Here is a 19,706-nt window from a genome sequence, read left to right on the forward strand (position 1 = left end):
TTGGGGTCCCCCCAAACCCCCCTGAACCCCAATATTTCCCCCCTTCCAAACCCCCATTTCCACCCCTTTTAACCCCCCAAACCCCCCCAGACCCCCTCCCCCCATTTTTGGGGACCCCCTGACCCCCCCATACCCCCCCAATTTTTGGGGACCCCCCTGAACCCCAATACCCAACCCCCCCCAAACCCCCATTTCCCCCTCAAAACCTCCTCAAACCCCCCCCAGACCCCCTCCCCCCATTTTTGGGGACCCCCTGACCCCCCCATACCCCCCCAATTTTTGGGGACCCCCCCTGAACCCCAATATCCCCCCCCAGGATGAACTTGGCCTTGCCCTTGATCACCACTCCCGCATCTTCCAGAACCTCAACGGCGCTCTCGGTAAATTTAGGGGTTCAAGGGGGGGGGTTTGGGGACCCCCCCAAAATATTGGGGTGCAGGGGGGTCCCCTAAACCTTCCCCCCCCCCCAAAATAGATGAAGTGGTGTTAAAGTTCCAACCTGGGGGGGTTCGGGTGCGGAACGTGGTGACGGATTCGCTGCCCATGGTCATTCATGGCAATGGACCCACCAAGGTACAGGGGGGTCCCCAAAATCCTGGGGGCCCCCCAAAAATTTTGGGGACCCCCCAGACCCCTGAGACCCCCCCCAGGACCCCCAAATTCACTCCAAACCCCCTCACATGTTGCCCATGATGTTTCATGGCAATGGACCCACCAAGGTACAGGGGGGTCCCCAAAATCCTGGGGGCCCCCCCAAAATTTTGGGGACCCCCCCGAACCCCTGGGACCCCCACAGACCCACAAACACCCCCAAATTTGCCCCCAAGCCCCCCAAATTCACCCCAATTTCCCCCTATGTGTTGGTCATGGTCACTCATGGCAATGAACCCACCAAGGTACAGGGGGGTCCCCAATATCATGGTGACCCCCCAAAATTTTGGGGACACCCCCAGACCCCTGGGACCCCCCCAGGACCCCCAAACCCCCCCAAATTCACACCAACCCCCCCCATGTGTTGTTCATTGTGATTCATGGCAATGGACCCACCAAGGTACAGGGGGGTCCCCAAAATCATGGTGACCCCCCAAAATTTTGGGGACCCCCCCAGACCCCTGGGACCCCCCAGGACCCCCAGACCCCCCCCAAATTCACCCCAACCTCCCCCTATGTGTTGGTCATTGTGATTCATGGCAATGGACACACCAAGGTACAGGGGGGTCCCCAAAATCCTGGGGGCCCCCCCAAAATTTTGGGGACCCCCCCAGACCCCTGGGACCCCCCCAGGACCCCCAAACCCCCCCAAATTCACACCAGCCCCCCCCATGTGTTGTTCATTGTGATTCATGGCAATGGACCCACCAAGGTACAGGGGGGTCCCCAAAATCATGGTGACCCCCCAAAATTTTGGGGACCCCCCCAAACCCTTGGACCCCCCAAACCCCATAGGGATCCCCCCTAAACCCCCTGATGAGTTTTGGGGTCCCTGGGGGGGGTGTTAAGGGGGTCCCCAAGATTTTTGGGGGGTTTTGGGGTCCCCAGAGGGTTTTGGGGTCCCCTTGGGGGGTTCGGGGGGGTCCTGTGGGTTTTGGGGTGTCCCTGGGGCTTTGGGGTTCACTGGGAGGATCCCTGGGTGGTTTTGGGGTCCCTGTGAAGTTTTGGGGTCCCCATGGGGTTTTGGGGTTCACTGGGGAGGTCCCTGGGAGGTTTTGGGGTCCCCAGGTGAGTTTTGGGGTCCCTGGGGGGGTTTGGGGTCCCTGGGAGGTTTTGGGGTCCCCAGGTGAATTTTGGGGTCCCTGGGTGGTTTTGGGATGCACTGGGGGGGTCCCTGGAAGGTTTTGGGGTGTCCCAGAGGATTTTGGGGTCCCTGGGGGGGATCCCAGGGGGTTTTTGGGGTCCCCATTGGAGTTTTGGGGTGTCCAAAAGGGTTTTGGGGTTCCAGGGGGTTTTGGGGTCCCTGGGAGGGGGTTTGGGGTTCCTGGGTGGTTTTGGGGTCCCCTGGGGTTTCTGGGGTCCCTATGAAGTTTTGGGGTGTCCCAGAGGGTTTTGGGGTCCCTGGGGGGGTCCCAGGGCTTTTTGGGGTCCCTGAGGGGCTCTGGGGTGACCCAGGAGTTTTGGGGTTCCCTGGGGACCCCCCAATTTTCACACCCCCCCCCCCACAGTTGCAATTGAATTACCTGGGGAACTACGTCCCCTCGGGTTGGAGCTACGAGGGCGGCTGTGGTGACTGTGACCTTGACCTTCGACCCCTGGAGGGGGTCCCGGTATGAGGGGTGGGTCCCTAGGGGGGGTTTTGGGGTGTTGGGGGGGGATTTGGGGGTGCAATGGGGGTTAGAGGGTGGTTTTGGGGTGCTATGGGCTCCCTATGGGACTCTATGGGGCTACAGGGACTTTGAACTTGACCCCTGTCCAAGGTTCGGGGGGGGGTCTGAGGGGGTTTTGGGGTCCCTGGGGGGGTTTTGGGGTGCTGGGGGGGGATTTGGGGGTCCAATAGGGGTTAGAGGGTGGTTTTGGGGTGCTATGGGTTCCCTATGGGACTCTATGGGGCTGCAGGGACTTTGAACTTGACCCCTGTCCAAGGTCCTGGGGGGGGTGTCTGAGGGGGTTTTGGGGTCCCTGGGGGGGTTTTGGGTGATGGGGAGGGGTCTGAGTGGGTTTTGGGGTCCCTGGGGGGGTTTTGGGGTGCTGGGGGGGGATTTGGGGGTCCAATAGGGGTTAGAGGGTGGTTTTGGGGTGCTATGGGCTCCCTATGGGACTCTATGGGGCTGCAGGGACTTTGAACTTGACCCCTGTCCAAGGTCCTGGGGGGGGTGTCTGAGGGGGTTTGGGGGTCTCTGGGGGGGGATTGGGGTGATAGGGAGGGGTCGGAAGGGGTTTTGGGGTCCCTGGGGGGGTTTGGGGGTCCCTAGGGGGGGATTGGGGGTCCAATAGGGGTTAGAGGGTGGTTTTGGGGTGCTATGGGTTCCCTATGGGACTCTATGGGGCTGCAAGGACTTTGAACTTGACCCCTGTCCAAGGTCCTGGGGGGGTGTCTGAGGGGGTTTTGGGGTCCCTGGGGGGGGTTTTGGGTGATGGGGAGGGGTCTGAGTGGGTTTTGGGGTCCCTGGGGGGTTTTGGGGTGCTGGGGGGGAATTTGGGGGTGCAATGGGGGTTAGAAGGTGGTTTTGGGGTGCTATGGGCTCCCTATGCGATTCTATGGGGCTGCAGGGACTTTGAACTTGACCCCTGTCCAAGGTCCTGGGGGGGGTGTCTGAGGGGGTTTTGGGGTCCCTGGGGGTTTTTGGGGTGCTGGGGTCGATTTTTGGGGTGCTGGGGATGTTCCTGGGCTGCTGATGGTTTTGGGGTCCCTGGGGGTTTCTTGGGGTGCTGGGGTCGATTTTTGGGGTGCTGGGGTCGATTTTTGGGGTGCTGGGGATGTTCCTGGGCTGCTGATGGTGTTGGGGTCCCTGGGGGTTTTTTGGGGCGCCGGGGTCGATTTTTGGGGTGCCGAGGGTGATTTTTGGGGTCCCCAGGAGGCGGAGCTCCCGCGGGTGCTGCTGGGGGTGTTCCTGGAGCAGCCGACCCCGTTCGTGGGGCGGTTCCTGCAGCGCCTGCTGCTCCTGGATTACCCGCCCGCCCGCCTGCGCCTCTTCCTGCACTGCGGGGTGAGGGGGACCCCCCAAACTGCTCCCCATGTCCCCTTGTCCCCATATCCCCCAATCCCCATGTCCCCCTGTCCCCATGTCCCCCTGTCCCATTGACCCCATGTCCCATATCCCTTGTCCCAATGCATCCATGTCCCCACATCCCCATGTGCCCTTGTCCCCATGTCCCCCTGTCCCCCTGTTCCCCTGTCCCATTATCCCCATATCCCCCTGCCCCATGTCCTCCTCTCCCCATATCCCCATGTCCCCATGTCCCCCGTCCCATTGTCCCCATATCCCCATGTCCCCCTGTCCCCATGTCCCCATATCCCATTATCCGCATATCCCCCTGTCCCCATGTCCCCCTCTCCCCATATCCTCCTGTCCCCATGTCCCCCTGTCCCCACTGTCCCCATGTCCCCCTGTCCCATTGTCCCCATGTCCCATATCCCTTGTCCCAGTGCATCCATGTCCCCACATCCCCATGTGCCCTTGTCCCCATGTCCCCCTGTCCCCCTGTTCCCCTGTCCCATTATCCCCATATCCCCCTGCCCCATGTCCTCCTCTCCCCATATCCCCATGTCCCCATGTCCCCCGTCCCATTGTCCCCATATCCCCATGTCCCCCTGTCCCCATGTCCCCATATCCCATTATCCGCATATCCCCCTGTCCCCATGTCCCCCTGTCCCCATATCCTCCTGTCCCCATATCCCCCTGTCCCCATGTCCCACTGTCTCCATATCCCCATATCCCCCAATCCCCATGTCCCCCTGTCCCCATGTCCCCCTGTCCCATTGTCCCCATGTCTCATATCCCTTGTCCCCTTGTCCCCATGTCCCCTTATCCCAATGCATCCATGTCCCCACATCCCCATGTGGCCTTGTCCCCATATCCCATTATCCCCATATCCCTCTGTCCCCATGTTCTCCTCTCCCCATGTCCCCATGTCCCCATATCCCCATATCCCCTGTCCCCATGTCCCCACATCCCCCATATCCCCATGTCCCCCTGTCCCAATACCCCCTGTCCCCATGTCCCCATTATCCCCATGTCCCCCTGTCCCCTCATCCCCATGTCCCAATGTCCCCTTGTCTCAATGCATCCATGTCCCCCTGTCCCCATGTCCCCATACATTCCCATGTCCCCTTGTCCCCCTGTCCCCATGTCCCCATGTCCCCATATCCCCATGACCCATGTCCCCATATCCCCATGTCCCATTATCCCCATATCCCCATATCCCCCTATCTCCATGGCCCCATGTCCCCCTGTCCCCATATCCCCCTGTCCCCATATCCCATTGTCCCCATGTCCCCTTGTCCCATTGTCCCCATATCCCATTATCCCCCTGTCCCCATGTCCCCATGTCCTAATGTGTCCACGTCTGCATGTCCCCATATCCCCCTGTCCCCATATCCCATATCCCCCTGTCCCCATATCCCCCTGTCCCCATATCCCATATCCCCCTGTCCCCATATCCCCCTGTCCCCATGTCCCATATCCCCCTGTCCCCCTGTCCCCTGTCCCCGTCCCCTCAGCGTGTGGTGTCCCCCAGGTCCCCCAGCTCCTGTCCCAGGTCACCGCGCTCTGGCCCCGCCTGCTCCGTCACTTCGCATCCGCACAGCTCGTGGGACCCCAGGAGGGGCTGGGGGGGGACGCGGCCAGGGACATGGGAATGTATGGGGACCTATGGGGATGTATGGGGACATGGGGACATGGGGGTGTATGGGGACCTATGGGGATGTATGGGGACATGGGGGTGTATGGGGATGTATGGGGACATGGGGACATGGGAATGTATGGGGACCTATGGGGATGTATGGGGACATGGGGGTGTATGGGGATGTACGGGGACATGGGGACATGAGGGTGTATGGGGACCTATGGGGATGTACAGGGACATGGGGACATGAGGGTGTATGGGGACCTATGGGGATGTACAGGGACATGGGGACATGGGGACATGAGGGTGTATGGGGACCTATGGGGATGTATGGGGACATGGGGACATGGGGGTGTATGGGGACCTATGGGGATGTACAGGGACATGGGGACATGAGGGTGTATGGGGACCTATGGGGATGTACAGGGACATGGGGACATGAGGGTGTATGGGGACCTATGGGGATGTACAGGGACATGGGGACATGAGGGTGTATGGGGACCTATGGGGATGTATGGGGATGTACAGGGACATGGGGACATGAGGGTGTATGGGGATCTATGGGGATGTATGGGGACATGGGGGTGTATGGGGATGTATGGGGGCATGGGGACATGGGAATGTATGGGGATGTATGGGGACATGGGGATGTATGGGGACATGTGTGGGGACATGAGGACGTGGGGATGTATGGGGACATGGGGATGTATGGGGACGTATGGGGACATGGGGGTGTATGGGGACATGGGGATGTATGGGGACATGGGAATGTATGGGAATGTATGGGGATGTGGGGGTGTATGGGGACATATGGGGATGTATGGGGACATGGGGATGTATGGGGACATCATGGGAATGTGTGGGGACATCATGGGAATGTGTGGGGACATGGGGGTGTATGGGGATGTATGGTGGCATGGGAATGTATGGGGATGTATGGGGACATTGGGTGTAGGGGGACATCATGGGAATGTGTGGGGACATGGGGATATGGGAATATATGGGGATGTATGGGGACATGTATGGGGACATGGGGATGTATGGTGGCATCATGGGGACATGGGGATGTATGGGGACGTATAGGGATGTATGGGGACATGAGGGTGTATGGGGACATGGGGATGTATGGGGACATCATGGGAATGTGTGGGGACATCATGGGAATGTATGGGGACATGGGGGTGTATGGGGATGTATGGTGGTATGGGAATGTATGGGGACATGGGGGTGTAGGGGGACATCATGGGAATGTGTGGGGACATGGGGATATGGGAATATATGGGGATGTATGGGGACATGGGGATGTATGGGGGCATCATGGGGACATGGGGATGTATGGGACAGGGGGATACGGGGATAGGGGGACATGGGAATGTATGGGGACAGGGACACGTGGGGATGTATGGGGACAGGAGAATATGGGGACAGGGACATGGGGACACAGGGGCCTGTGTGGCGCCGCTGGTGCCCCCCCGGTGACTGGGGGGGGGTCGCAGGTCCCTGTGCCGCCGGGACCCCCAGTGCCAGCACTACCTGAGCCTCGATGGGGACGTCACCCTGAGCCACCCAGGGACCCTGCGCGCCCTCCTGCGCCAGAACCGGTGCGGGACCCCCCCGGGGACCCCAAAACCCCCCAGGGACCCCAAAACCCTCTGGGACACCCCAAAACTTCACAGGGATCCCAGAACCCCCAGGGGACCCCAATATCCCCAGGGACCCCAAAACCTCCCAGAGACCCCCCCCAGTGAACCCCAAACCCCCCCAGGGACTCCAAAACCCCCTGGGACCCCAAAACTCACCTGGGGACACCAAACCCTCCCAGGGACCTCCCCAGTGAACCCCAAAACCACCCAGAGACCCCAAACCCCTCCTGGGACCCCCTGACCCCCCTGGCACCCCCAAACCCTCCTGATCCCCCCAGGGACCCCCCTGACCCCTTCAGGGACCCCGGGGAACCCCAAACCCCCCTGATCCCCCCAGGGACCCCCTGACCCCCCCAGGACCCCCAACCCCCCCTGATCTCCCCAGGGACCCCCCTGACCCCTTCAGGGACCCCCGGGAACCCCATGGCTCCCCCAAACCCCCCTGACCCCCCCAGGACCCCCAAACCCCCCCAATCCCCCCAGGGACCCCCAACCCCACCTCACCCACCCTTATCCCCCCTGTGTGCCCCCCCCACCATGACTCCCTGACCTTTGACCCCTTTCCCCCCCCCCCCAGGAAGGTCCTGGCCCCCCTGCTCTCGCGCCCGGGGCAGCTCTGGTCCAACTTTTGGGGCGCCCTGAGCCCCGATGGTTATTACGCCCGCTCCCAGGATTACGTTGACATCGTTCAGGGCAAGCGCAGGTGGGACCCGCCCCCTTAAGCCACGCCCCCTTAAGCCACGCCCTCCTTAAGCCACGCCCCTGTAAACCACACCCCCTGCTGGCCACGCCCCTCTAAGCCACACACCCCACATGGGGTCCCATCCATCCCACTCTATTACACCCCAGAAGCCACACCCCCTTCTGGGAGCCACGCCCCCTTCTGGGAGCCACACCCCCTGGTGGCCACGCCCACCTAGGAGCCACACCCCTTGGTGACCACGCCCACGTGGAGTCACGCCCCTCTAAGCCACACCCCCCAGATGGGGTCCTATCCATCCCACTCTATTACATCCCAAAAGCCACGCCCCCTTTCGGGAACCCCGCCCCATTCTGGGAGCCACGCCCCCATAGCCACACCCCCAATGGCCACGCCCACCTGGGAGCCACACCCCCTGGTGGCCACGCCCACATGGAGTCACGCCCCTCTAAACCACACCCCCCACATGGGGTTCTATCCATCCCACTGTATTACACCCCAGAAGCCACGCCCCCTTTCGGGAGCCCCGCCCCCTTCTGGGAGCCACGGCCCCAGTGGCCACGCCCATCTGGGAGCCACACCCCCTGATGGCCACGCCCACCTGGAGTCACGCCTCTCTAAGCCACACCCCCCACATGGGGTGCTATCCATCCCACTCTATTACACCCCAGAAGCCACGCCCCATTCCGGGAGCCACACCCCCTGGTGGCCACACCCACCTGGAGCCACGCCCCCCCAGCCACAACCCCCACATAGGGTCCAATCCATCCCCTCTGTTCCACCCCAGAAGCCACACCCCCTTTTAACCACTCCCCAAAATAGCCACGCCCCCACCATAAAGAGACCAATCCGCATCATAGCCCCGCCCCTTTGGAGTCCTGCCCTCTGGGAGCTCCGCCCCCCCGAGAGCCACACCCCCAATAAGCCACACCCCCAATAAGCCACGCCCCCAATAAGCCACACTGGCTGTGGATACCTCATTTAAAGGGGTGGGGCTTTGATGAAGCCCCGCCCCCTACAGTAAGGGTAGGAGTGTCGGGGGTGTGTCCTTCTCATGCCACGCCCCCAGCAGGGGGTGTGGCCACTCTGTCCCCATTCTGTTGGTAGTGGGGAAGGTGGGAATGGGAGGAGCGGGGGGGCGTGTCCTCCCCGGCCCCGCCCCTAACGCCGCGGTGGGCGGGGCCAGGGGGGTGTGGAACGTGCCCTACATAAGCCACGCCTACCTGGTGAGCGGGGCCGCCCTGCGGGGCCCCCTGGGGGACGGAGCCGTGTTCACCCGCCCGGACACCGACCCCGACATGGCCTTCTGCCGGCACGCCCGCCAGCGGGTACGGACACTGCTGTCCCCGTGTCCCCGTGTCCCCTGTCCCCACGTCCCCATATCCCCATGTCCCCATATCCCCATGTCCCCTGTCCCCCTTTCCCCATATTCCCACGTCCCCCTGTCCCCATATCCCCTGTCCTCATGTCTCCATGTCCCCATGTCCTCATGTCCCCATATCCAAATATCCCCTTGTCCCCATCTCTCTGTCCCCATATCCCCCTGTCCCCATATCCCCCTGTCCCCATATCTCCATGTCCCCAAGTCCCCATATCCCCATGTCCCCATATCTCTGGTCCCCATGTCCCCATATCCCCCTGTCCCCATATCCCCATGTCCCCCTGTCCCCATGTCTCCAAGTCCCCATATCCCCATGACCCCATATCCCCTGTCCCCATGTCCCCATATCCCCTTGTCCCCATATCCCCTGTCCCTATGTCCCCATATCCCCCTGTCCCCATGTCCCCATATCCCCCTGTCCCCATATCCCCTGTCCCTATGTCCCCATATCCCCTTGTCCCCATATCCCCTGTCCCTATGTCCCCATATCCCCACATCCCCATGTCCCCATATCCCTGGTCTCCATGTCCCCATATCCCCCTGTCCCCATATCCCCTGTCCCCATGTCCCCATATCCAAATATCCCCCTGTCCCCTTGTCACCTTGTCCCCGTCTCTCTGTCCACATATCCCCCTGTCCCCATATCTCCATGTCCCCATGTCTCCAAGTCCCCATATCCCCATGTCCTCGTATCCCTGGTCCCCCTGTCCCCATATCCCCTGTCCCTATGTCCCTGTATCCCCATGTCCCCATATCCCTGGTCCCTCTGTCCCCCTGTCCCCATGTCCCCATATCCCCATGTCCCCGTGTGCCCCTGTCCCCATGTCCCCATATCCCTGGTCCCTCTGTCCCCCTGTCCCCATGTCCCCACATCCCCCTGTCCCCATGTCCCCCTGTCCCCCTGTCCCCATGTCCCCCTGTCCCCATGTCCCCCTGTCCCCATGTCCCCATATCCAGGGAGGACCCAACTGGGGCGGGGGGGGAGGTGAAGGGCCTGGGTGGGGGGAGGGGTGACCTTGGGGGTGTCACTTGGTGGGGGAGGGGGTGACATGGTGGTGGGGGAGGGGCTGACCTACCCCTTCCCCCCAGGGTCTGTTCCTCCACGTCACCAACCGGGAGGAGTTTGGTCACCTCTTGGTGACATCGGGGTACAACAGCAGCCGGCGCCACCCCGACCTGTGGGAGCTGCCGCGCAACCCCCGGGTGAGACCAGTATAAACCAGTATAAACCAGTACAGACCGGTATAAACCAGTATCACCCCATTGGGAACCCCCCAGAGCACCTGTGCTGCCTCCCAGTTCCCCCCAGTAACACCAGTGCCCCCCACCCCGACCTGTGGAAGCTGTCATGCAACCCCAGGGTGACACCAGTATAAACCAGTATAGACCAGTATAAGCCAGTATGAACCATTAAAATCCCGCTGGGAACCTCCTGGCTGTCTGTGCTGCCTCCCAGTAACACCAGTGCCCCCCGTTCCCTTGCACCCCAACTTCTGGCAGCTCCCCAGTCTCTCCCAGTAACCCCAGTAATCCCAGTAACCCCAGTGATCCCAGTGACTCCAGTAATCCCAGTGACTCCAGTAATCCCAGTGACCCCAGTCCCTCCCAGTGATCCCAGTAACCCCAGTCACCCCAGTGATCCCAGTGCTCCCAGTAACCCCAGTAACCCCAGTAATCCCAGTGACCCCAGTAACACCAGTGATCCCAGTAACCCAAATGATCCCAGTAACCCCGGTAATCGCAGTGACCCCAGTAACCCCAGTGATCCCAGTGACCCCAGTCCCTCCCAGTAACCCCAGTCCTTCCCAGTGACCCCAGTAACCCCAGTGATCCCAGTGACCCCAGTGATCCCAGTGATCCCAGTAACACCAGTGACCCCAGTGACCCCAGTAACCGCAATGATCCCAGTAACCCCAGTAACCCCAGTGACCCGAGTAACCCAAATGATCCCAGTGACCCCAGTAACCCCAGTAACCCCAGTAACCCCAGTGATCCCAGTGACCCCAGTAACCCCAGTGACCCCAGTAATCCCAGTGACCCCAGTGACCCCAGTAACCCCAATGATCCCAGTAACCCCAGTGATCCCAGTGACCCCAGTCCCTCCCAGTAACCCCAGTCCTTCCCAGTGACCCCAGTAACCCCAGTGATCCCAGTGACCCCAGTGATCCCAGTAACACCAGTGACCCCAGTGACCCCAGTAACCGCAATGATCCCAGTAACCCCAGTAACCCCAGTGACCCGAGTAACCCAAATGATCCCAGTGACCCCAGTAACCCCAGTAACCCCAGCAACCCCAGTGATCCCAGTGACCCCAGTAACCCCAGTGACCCCAGCAATCCCAGTGACCCCAGTGACCCCAGTAACCCCAATGATCCCAGTAACCCCAGTGATCCCAGTGACCCCAGTCCCTCCCAGTAACCCCAGTCCTTCCCAGTGACCCCAGTAACCCCAGTGATCCCAGTGACCCCAGTGACCCCAGTAACCCCAATGATCCCAGTAACCCCAGTGACCCCAGTAACCCCAGTGACCCCAGTAACCCCAGTGATCCCAGTGACCTCAGTGACCCCAGTGACCCCAGTAACCCCAATGATCCCAGTAACCCCAATGACCCCAGTAACCCAAATAATCCCAGTGACCCCAGTACCCCCAATGACCCCAGTAACCCCAGTGATCCCAGTGACCCCAGTAACCCCAGTGACCCCGGTGATCCCAGTAACACCAGTAACCCCAGTAACGGTGTCCCCAGGACTGGGAGGACAAGTACCTGCACCAGAACTACAGCCGCATCTTCCAGGAGAACCTTTACCAGGAGGTACCGGGGGGGGGACACACATTGGGGACCCCCTGGGGACCCCAAAACCTGGGGAGGGACCTTGGGGACACCTTGGGGACACCCCCAGACCTTGGGGACACCAGAGACACCCCCTGTGGGGACAGATGGACCTTGGGGACCTCCTGAGATGTCCCCAAACCTTGTAGAAGAACTTGGGGACCCCCAGACCCTGGGGATGGATCTTGGGGACACCCCAGACCTTGGGGACACCCCCTGTGGGGACAGATGGACCTTGGGGACCTCCTGAGATGTCCCCAAACCTTGTAGAAGAATTTGGGGACCCTCAGGACACCCCCAGACCCTGGGATGGATGTTGGGGACACCCCAAACCTTGGGGACACCCCCTGTGGGGACAGATGGACCTTGGGGACCTCCTGAGATGTCCCCAAACCTTGTAGAAGAATTTGGGGACCCCCAGACCGTGGGATGGATCTTGGGGACACCCCAGACCTTGGGGACACCCCAAACCTTGGGGACACCCCCTATGGGGACAGATGGACCTTGGGGACCTCCTGAGATGTCCCCAAACCTTGTAGAAGAATTTGGGGACCCCCAGACCTGGGGATGGATCTTGGGGACACCCCAGACCTTGGGGACACCCCCTATGGGGACAGATGGGCCTTGGGGACCTCCTGAGATGTCCCCAAACCTTGTGGAAGAATTTGGGGACCCCCAGACATGGGGATGGATATTGGGGACACCCCAGACCTTGGGGACACCCCAAACCTTGGGGACACCCCCTATGGGGACAGATGGACCTTGGGGACCTCCTGAGATGTCCCCAAACCTTGTAGAAGAATTTGGGGACCCCCAGACATGGGGATGGATCTTGGGGACACCCCAGACCTTGGGGACACCCCAAACCTTGGGGACACCCCCTGTAGGGACAGATGGACCTTGGGGACCTCCTGAAATGTCCCCAAACCTTGTAGAAGAATTTGGGGACCCCCAGACCTGGGGGACACCCCCTATGGGGACAGATGGACCTTGGGGACCTCCTGAGATGTCCCCAAACCCTGGAGAAGAATTTGGGGACCCTCAGACCCCCAGATTTTAGTGACACCCCCCAAAACCCAATCATGGAGCTTGAGGACACCTTGGGGACATCTTGGGGACACCCCAACCCTGAGGATGCATTTTGGGGACCCCCCCAAGACCTTGAGAACATCTTGGGGACCCAACAGTCCCATAGAAAGACTTGGTCACCTGAGTTGGGTCCTTGGGAGTTCGGGGGGGTCCTGGGTGGGTTTTGGGGGTCCTGAGTGGTTTGGGGGGGTTCCCAGTGGTTTGGGGGGGTCCCCAGAGGTTTGGGGGGTGTCCCTAAAGTTTGGGGGGGTCCCCACATTGTCCCTGTCCCTCCAGCCTTGTCCCGACGTCTACCAGTTCCCGTTCTTCTCAGAGGAGTTTTGCCAAGAGCTATTGGATGAAGTGGAGGATTATGGGAAATGGAGCCAAGACCATCACGAGGTGGGGGGACATGGTGGCCCTGGGGGGGTAGTTGGTGGCCACAGGGTTGGTGGCCACAAGGGTGAAGGGGTGGTGGCCCCATTGGTGGCCATGGGATGGAGTTGGATGAGATGGTGGTGACGTTGAGGTTGAGGTTGTGTTGGGTCAACAATGGGGTTGGTGGCCCAATGATGGGTTTGGTGGCATCAAGGGGGACATGGTGGCCCCGGGGGGGTGGTTGGTGGCCACAAGGTTGATGGCCATAAGGGTGGATGGGTGGTGGCCCCGTTGGGGACGTTGGTGGCCATGGGATGGAGTTGGATGAGATGGTGGTGACGTTGAGGTTGTGTTGGGTCAATGGTGGGTTGGTGGCCCAATGATGGGTTTGGTGGCCCCAAGGGGGACATGGTGACCACGGGGGGTGGTTGGTGGCCACAAGGTTGGTGGCCACAAGGGTGAAGGGGTGGTGGCCCCGTTGGTGGCCATGGGGTGGAGTTGGATGAGGTGGTGATGACGTTGAGGTTGAGGTTGTGTTGGGTCAATGGTGGGTTGGTGGCCCAATGATGGGTTTGGTGGCCCCAAGGGGGACATGGTGGCCCCGGGGGAGTGGTTGGTGGCCACAAGGTTGGTGGCCACAAGGGTGAAGGGGTGGTGGCCCCGTTGGTGGCCATGGGATGGAGTTGGATGAGATGGTGGTGACGTTGAGGTTGTGTTGGGTCAATGGTGGGTTGGTGGCCCAATGATGGGTTTGGTGGCCCCAGGGGGACATGGTGGCCCCGGGGGAGTGGTTGGTGGCCACAAGGTTGGTGGCCACAAGGGTGAAGGGGTGGTGGCCCCGTTGGTGGCCATGGGATGGAGTTGGATGAGATGGTGGTGACGTTGAGGTTGTGTTGGGTCAATGGTGGGTTGGTGGCCCAATGATGGGTTTGGTGGCCCAGTGACAGGGTTGGTGGCCCAATGACGAGGTTGGTGGCCCAATGATGGGTTGGTGGCCCAATGATGGGTTGGTGGGCCAATGATGACATTGGTGGCCCAATGATGGGGTTGGTAGCCCAACAATGGTGTGGGTGGCCCAATGGTGGGTTGGTGGCCCAATGGTGGGGTCGGTGGCCCAATGGTGGGTTGGTGACCCAGTGAAGGGATTGGTGGCCCAATGATGGGGTTGGTGGCCCAATGATGATGTTGGTGCCCCAGTGGTGGGGCTGGTGGCCCAATGGCGGGGTCGGTGGCCCAATGGCGGGGTTTGTTGGCCCAATGATGATGTTGGTGGCCCAATGACAGGGTCAGTGGCCCAATGGCGAGGTCAATGGCCCAATGGTGGGTTGGTGACCCAACAATGGGTTGGTGGCCCAAGGATGGGGTTGGTGATCTAGTGAAGGGATTGTTGGCCCAATGGTGGGATTGGTGACCCAACGATGGGGTTGGTGACCCAACGATGGGGTCGGTGGCCCAATGGCGGGGTCGGTGGCCCAATGGTGAGGTCGATGGCCCAATGGGGGGTTGGTGACCCAACAATGAGTTGATGGCCCAATGATGGGTTGGTGACCCAGTGAAGGGATTGGTGGCCCAATGGTGGGATTGGTGACCCAACGATGGGGTTGGTGGCCCAACGATGGGGTTGGTGGCCCAATGGCGGGGTCGGTGGCCCAATGGTGAGGTCGATGGCCCAATGGGGGGTTGGTGACCCAACAATGGGTTGATGGCCCAATGATGGGTTGGTGACCCAGTGAAGGGATTGTTGGCCCAATGGTGGGATTGGTGACCCAACGATGGGGTTGGTGGCCCAATGGCGGGGTCGGTGGCCCAATGGTGAGGTCGATGGCCCAATGGGGGGTTGGTGACCCAACAATGGGTTGATGGCCCAATGATGGGTTGGTGACCCAGTGAAGGGATTGGTGGCCCAATGGTGGGATTGGTGACCCCAACGATGGGGTTGGTGGCCCAACGATGGGGTTGGTGGCCCAATGGCGGGGTTGGTGGCCCAATGGCGGGGTCGGTGGCCCAATGGCGGGGCTGGTGGCCCAATGGTGGGGACCCCGGCAGGGCGGGGCGCAGGCGGTGGCGCTGGGGCTGCTGGGATTGGAGCCCGTGTGGCTGGGGGCACTGAGGCGGTTCCTGACCCCCGTGACCCGCAAGTTCTTCCCCGGATACCAGCCCAAGGTGGGCGGGGCGGGGGGGGGGGGGGCGTGGCTTGGGAGGGCGGGGCTTGGGGAAGGGGTGGGGCTTGGAGAAGGGGCGGGGCTGGGGAAGATGTGGGGTGGTTCTGGGAAATGGGGCTTGGGGGAGGGGGGCGTGGCTAGTGAAGTGGGCGTGGTTTGGGGTGGGGGTGAAGGGGCGTGGAGCTTGGAGGGGCGGGGCTAAATAAGTGGGTGTGGCTTGGGGTGGGTGGAGCTAGGGGGTGTGGCCACGGGAGGGGCGGGGCTTGGGGAGGGGGTGGTTCTGGGAAATGAGGCATGGAGGGGGGGGCGTGGCTAAAGAAGTGGGCGTGGCTTGGGGTGGGAGGGGCTGGGGGCGTGGCCAGGGGAGGGGCGGGGCTTGGGGAGGGGGTGGTTCTGGGAAATGGGGGCGGGACTAAAGAAGTGGGTGTGGTTTGGGGTGGGAGGGACTGGGGGCGTGGCCACTGGAGGGGTGGGGCTTGGGGGGTGGCTTTGGGAAATGGGGCGGGGCTAAATAAGTGGGCGTGGTTTCATACGGAGTGGGCGGGGCTGGGAGGAGGAGCTTGTGGGGAGGGAGTGGCTTCGGGAAGTGGGCGTGGTCATAGGAGTGGGCGGGGCTTCTCAGTGCTCCCAATGCCCCAACTCCCTCCCAGTCTCCCCCAGTCCCTCCCAGTTCCCCCAGTGTGGGGCTTCTGAAATGGGGCGGGGCCTGAGCTGGGCGTGCCCCTCATGGCCCCGCCCCCTTCGCGCAGGGCCGGGCGGTGTTGAGTGACGTCATCCGGTACGGGCCCCGCCCATCGGCCCCGCCCACCCCGGCCCGGGGACCTGCGGCCACAATCAGTCTGAGCCTGAGCCTGAGCCCCCCCCAGGTGGGAACGGGGACAAACTGGGGGGACTGGGAGGAACTGGGAGGACTGGAATGGACTGGGAGGGACTGGGAGGACTGGGGGGAACTGGGAGGGACTGGGGGGACTGGGAGGACTTGGGTAAGGGGGGAACTGGGGGGGGTGGGAGGGACTGGGGGGAACTGGGAGGGACTGGAGGGACTGGGAGGACTGGGGTAATGGGGGAACTGGGGGGAGTGGGAGGGACTGGGGGGACTGGGAGGGACTGGGGGGAACTGGGAGGGACTGGGGGGACTGGGAGGCCTGGGGTAATGGGGGAACTGGGGGGAGTGGGAGGGACTGGGGGGACTGGGAGGGACTGGGGGGAACTGGGAGGGACTGGGGGGACTGGGAGGACTGGGGTAATGGGAGGACTGGAGGGACTGGGATGGACTGGGAGGGACTGGGGGGAACGAGGGAACTGGGAGGGACTGGGGGGAACGGGGGAACTGGGAGGGACTGGGGGGAACGGGGGAACTGGGAGGGACTGGGGGGAACGAGGGAACTGGGAGGGACTGGGGGGAACGGGGGAACTGGGAGGACTGGGAGGGACTGGGGGGACTGGGGGGGAATGGGAGGGACTGGGGGAGACTGGGGGGGAATGGGAGGGACTGGGAGGGACTGGGAGAACTGGGATGGACTGAGAGGGACTGGGGGGAATGGGAGGGACTGGGAGGGACTGGGGGGACTGGGGGGGAGTGGGATGGACTGGGGAGGACTGGGAGGGACTGGGGGGGACTGGAGGACACTGGGAGCACTGAGAGGTAACTGGGAGCACTGGGGAGCACTGGGAGGGCACTGGGAGAGCACTGGGAGGTAACTGGGAGCACTGGGGAGCACTGGGAGGGCACTGGGAGGTAACTGGGAGCACTGGGAGGGCACTGGGAGAGCACTGGGAGGTAACTGGGAGCACTGGGGAGCACTGGGAGGGCACTGGGAGGGCACTGGGAGCACTGGGAGGGCACTGGGAGCACTGGGAGGGACTGGGAGCACTGGTGTGACCGGTGTCACCACCCCCTGCAGGGCGGGGGGTGGCACTTCCCCCGGTACAACCGTGGGGTCCCAGACAATGGGAGGGAACTGGGAGCACTGGGAGGTAACTGGGAGGGCACTGGGAGCACTGGTGTGACCGGTGTCACCGCCCCCTGCAGGGCGGGGGGTGGCACTTCCCCCGGTACAACTGCGGGGTCCCCGCGCCCCCCCCGGGCTGGGCGCTGCTGCACCCGGGGCGGCTGACGCACCCACGCCACCTGCTCAGCACCCCCGGGGGCACCCACCACGTCCTGCTCACCCTCCTGGACCCCTGAGGGACATCGAGGACACCCCAGGGACATTGGGGACACCTCGGACCTCGAGGACACCCAGGACATTGGGGACACCAGGACATTGGGGACATCCAGGACATTGGGGACACCCAGGACATTGGGGACCTGGGGTCCTGAACCCCCCGACTGGGGGCACCCACCATGTCCTGCTCACCCTCCTGGACCCCTGAGGGACATCGGGGACACCCCGGGGACATCGGGGACACCTCGGACCTCAGGGACATCGGGGACACCCAGGACATTGGGGACCTGGGGTCCTGAACCCCCCGACCAGGGGCACCCACCATGTCCTGCTCACCCTCCTGGACCCCTTAAGGACATCGGGGACACCCCAGGGACATTGGGGACACCTCGGACCTCGAGGACACCCAGGACATTGGGGACACCAAGACATTGGGGACATCCAGGACATTGGGGACACCCAGGACATTGGGGACCTGGGGTCCTGAACTCCCCGACCAGGGGCACCCACCATGTCCTGCTCACCCTCCTGGACCCCTGAGGGACATCGGGGACACCCCGGGGACATCGGGGACACCTCGGACCTTGGGGACACCCAGGACATTGGGGACACCAGGACATTGGGGACCCCCGGGACATTGGGGACCTGGGGTCTTCAGCCACCCAGTGTGTCCTTGTCACCCTCCTGGACCCCTGAGGGACACTGGGGACACCCGGGGACATTGGGGACACCCCAGGGACATCGGGGACACCTCGGACCTCGGGGACACCCAGGACATTGGGGACACCAGGACATTGGGGACCTGGGGTCTTCAGCCACCCAGTGTGTCCTCGTCATCCTCATGGACCCCTGAGGGACATCGGTGACACCCCAGGGACATTGGGGACACCCCAGGGACATTGGGGACACCTCGGACCTCGGGGACACCCAGGACATTGGGGACACCCAGGACATTGGGGACCTGGGGTCTTCAGCCACCCAGTGTGTCCTTGTCACCCTCTTGGACCCCTGAGGGACATTGGGGACACCCCGGGGACATCGGGGACACCTCGGACCTCGAGGACACCCAGGACATTGGGGACACCCAGGACATTGGGGACCTGGGGTCCTGAACCCCCCCAGCACCCATCACGTCCTCATCATCATCCTGGACCCCTGAGGGACATTGGGGACACCCTGGGGACATCGGGGACACCCCAGACCCCCTGGGGACGCCCAGGATGTTGAGGACCCTGGGGACATGGAGAGACCTTGGGGACACCCAGGACCTTGGGGACATCAAGAACCTTGAGGACATCAGGGACAATTGGAACATCCAGGAGCCTTGGGGACATCAAGGACGCTTGGGGACATGGAGGGACCTTGGGGACATGGAGGACATTGGAGACAATTGGAACATCAAGGACCTTGGGGACATCGAGGGCATTGGTGACATCAAGGATGTTGGGGACACCCAGGACCTTGGGGACATCGAGGGACATTGAGAACATCAGGGGACCTTGGGGACATCGAGGACCTTGAGGACATCAGGGGACCTTGGGGACATCGAGGGACATTGAGAACATCAGGGGACCTTGGGGACATCGAGGACCTTGAGGACATTGGGGACAATTGGAGCATTGAGGGTGTTGGGGACACCAGGGACCCCTGGGGACAATGGGAACATCAGGGACCTTGGGGACACCCAGGACATTGCTGACGTCACAGGGGGCGTGGTCACACGATGAACCCGCCTCCATTAAACTATTGGCCCCGCCCCTGAGCTCTATGACATCATTTGACCCGCCCCCCTCATGTGACATCACACACCCCCAGTTTTGGGGTCCCCCCCATTTCAGGGTCCCCCCTCAATTTCAGGGTCCCCACCCCCATTTTAAGGTCCCCCCCTCCCAATTTCAGGGTCCCACCCCAATATTGGGTGTCCCCCCCCAATTTTGGGGGGTGTCTCCCCAAAATCTCAGAGTCTCCCCCATTTTTGGGGTGTCCCCCCCCAATTTCAGGACCCCCCGCATTTCAGGGCTCCCCCCAATTTTCGGGGTGTCACCCCCAATCTCAGGGTCCCTCCCTTGCAGTTTCGGGGTGCCCCCAATTTCACC

At 62.2% G+C, this 19,706-nt stretch overlaps 1 protein-coding gene across 2 annotated transcripts in view; it reads left to right on the plus strand.

Annotated features, from left to right (window-relative positions):
• The window catches only part of PLOD3 (procollagen-lysine,2-oxoglutarate 5-dioxygenase 3), a 27,079-nt gene extending 7,713 nt beyond the window's left edge, over positions 1-19,366 (plus strand). The window contains exons 6-19 of one of the 2 annotated variants that reach the window (XM_071800127.1): positions 317-380; positions 476-573; positions 2,160-2,261; positions 3,510-3,641; positions 5,173-5,294; positions 6,777-6,881; positions 7,501-7,626; positions 8,810-8,951; positions 10,094-10,207; positions 11,751-11,816; positions 13,200-13,304; positions 15,327-15,443; positions 16,192-16,308; positions 17,475-19,366. In XM_071800127.1, the coding sequence (XP_071656228.1) occupies positions 317-380; positions 476-573; positions 2,160-2,261; positions 3,510-3,641; positions 5,173-5,294; positions 6,777-6,881; positions 7,501-7,626; positions 8,810-8,951; positions 10,094-10,207; positions 11,751-11,816; positions 13,200-13,304; positions 15,327-15,443; positions 16,192-16,308; positions 17,475-17,630 (1,566 nt within the window). In that variant the 3' untranslated portion in view covers positions 17,631-19,366. The remainder of the gene's footprint in view (positions 1-316; positions 381-475; positions 574-2,159; positions 2,262-3,509; positions 3,642-5,172; positions 5,295-6,776; positions 6,882-7,500; positions 7,627-8,809; positions 8,952-10,093; positions 10,208-11,750; positions 11,817-13,199; positions 13,305-15,326; positions 15,444-16,191; positions 16,309-17,474) is intronic. The other variant, XM_071800128.1, reaches the window with a different exon arrangement.
• Positions 19,367-19,706: the final 340 nt, after the last annotated feature.

Source organism: Patagioenas fasciata, chromosome 29 (genome assembly GCF_037038585.1).
Source record: "Patagioenas fasciata isolate bPatFas1 chromosome 29, bPatFas1.hap1, whole genome shotgun sequence".
NCBI lineage: Eukaryota > Metazoa > Chordata > Aves > Columbiformes > Columbidae > Patagioenas > Patagioenas fasciata.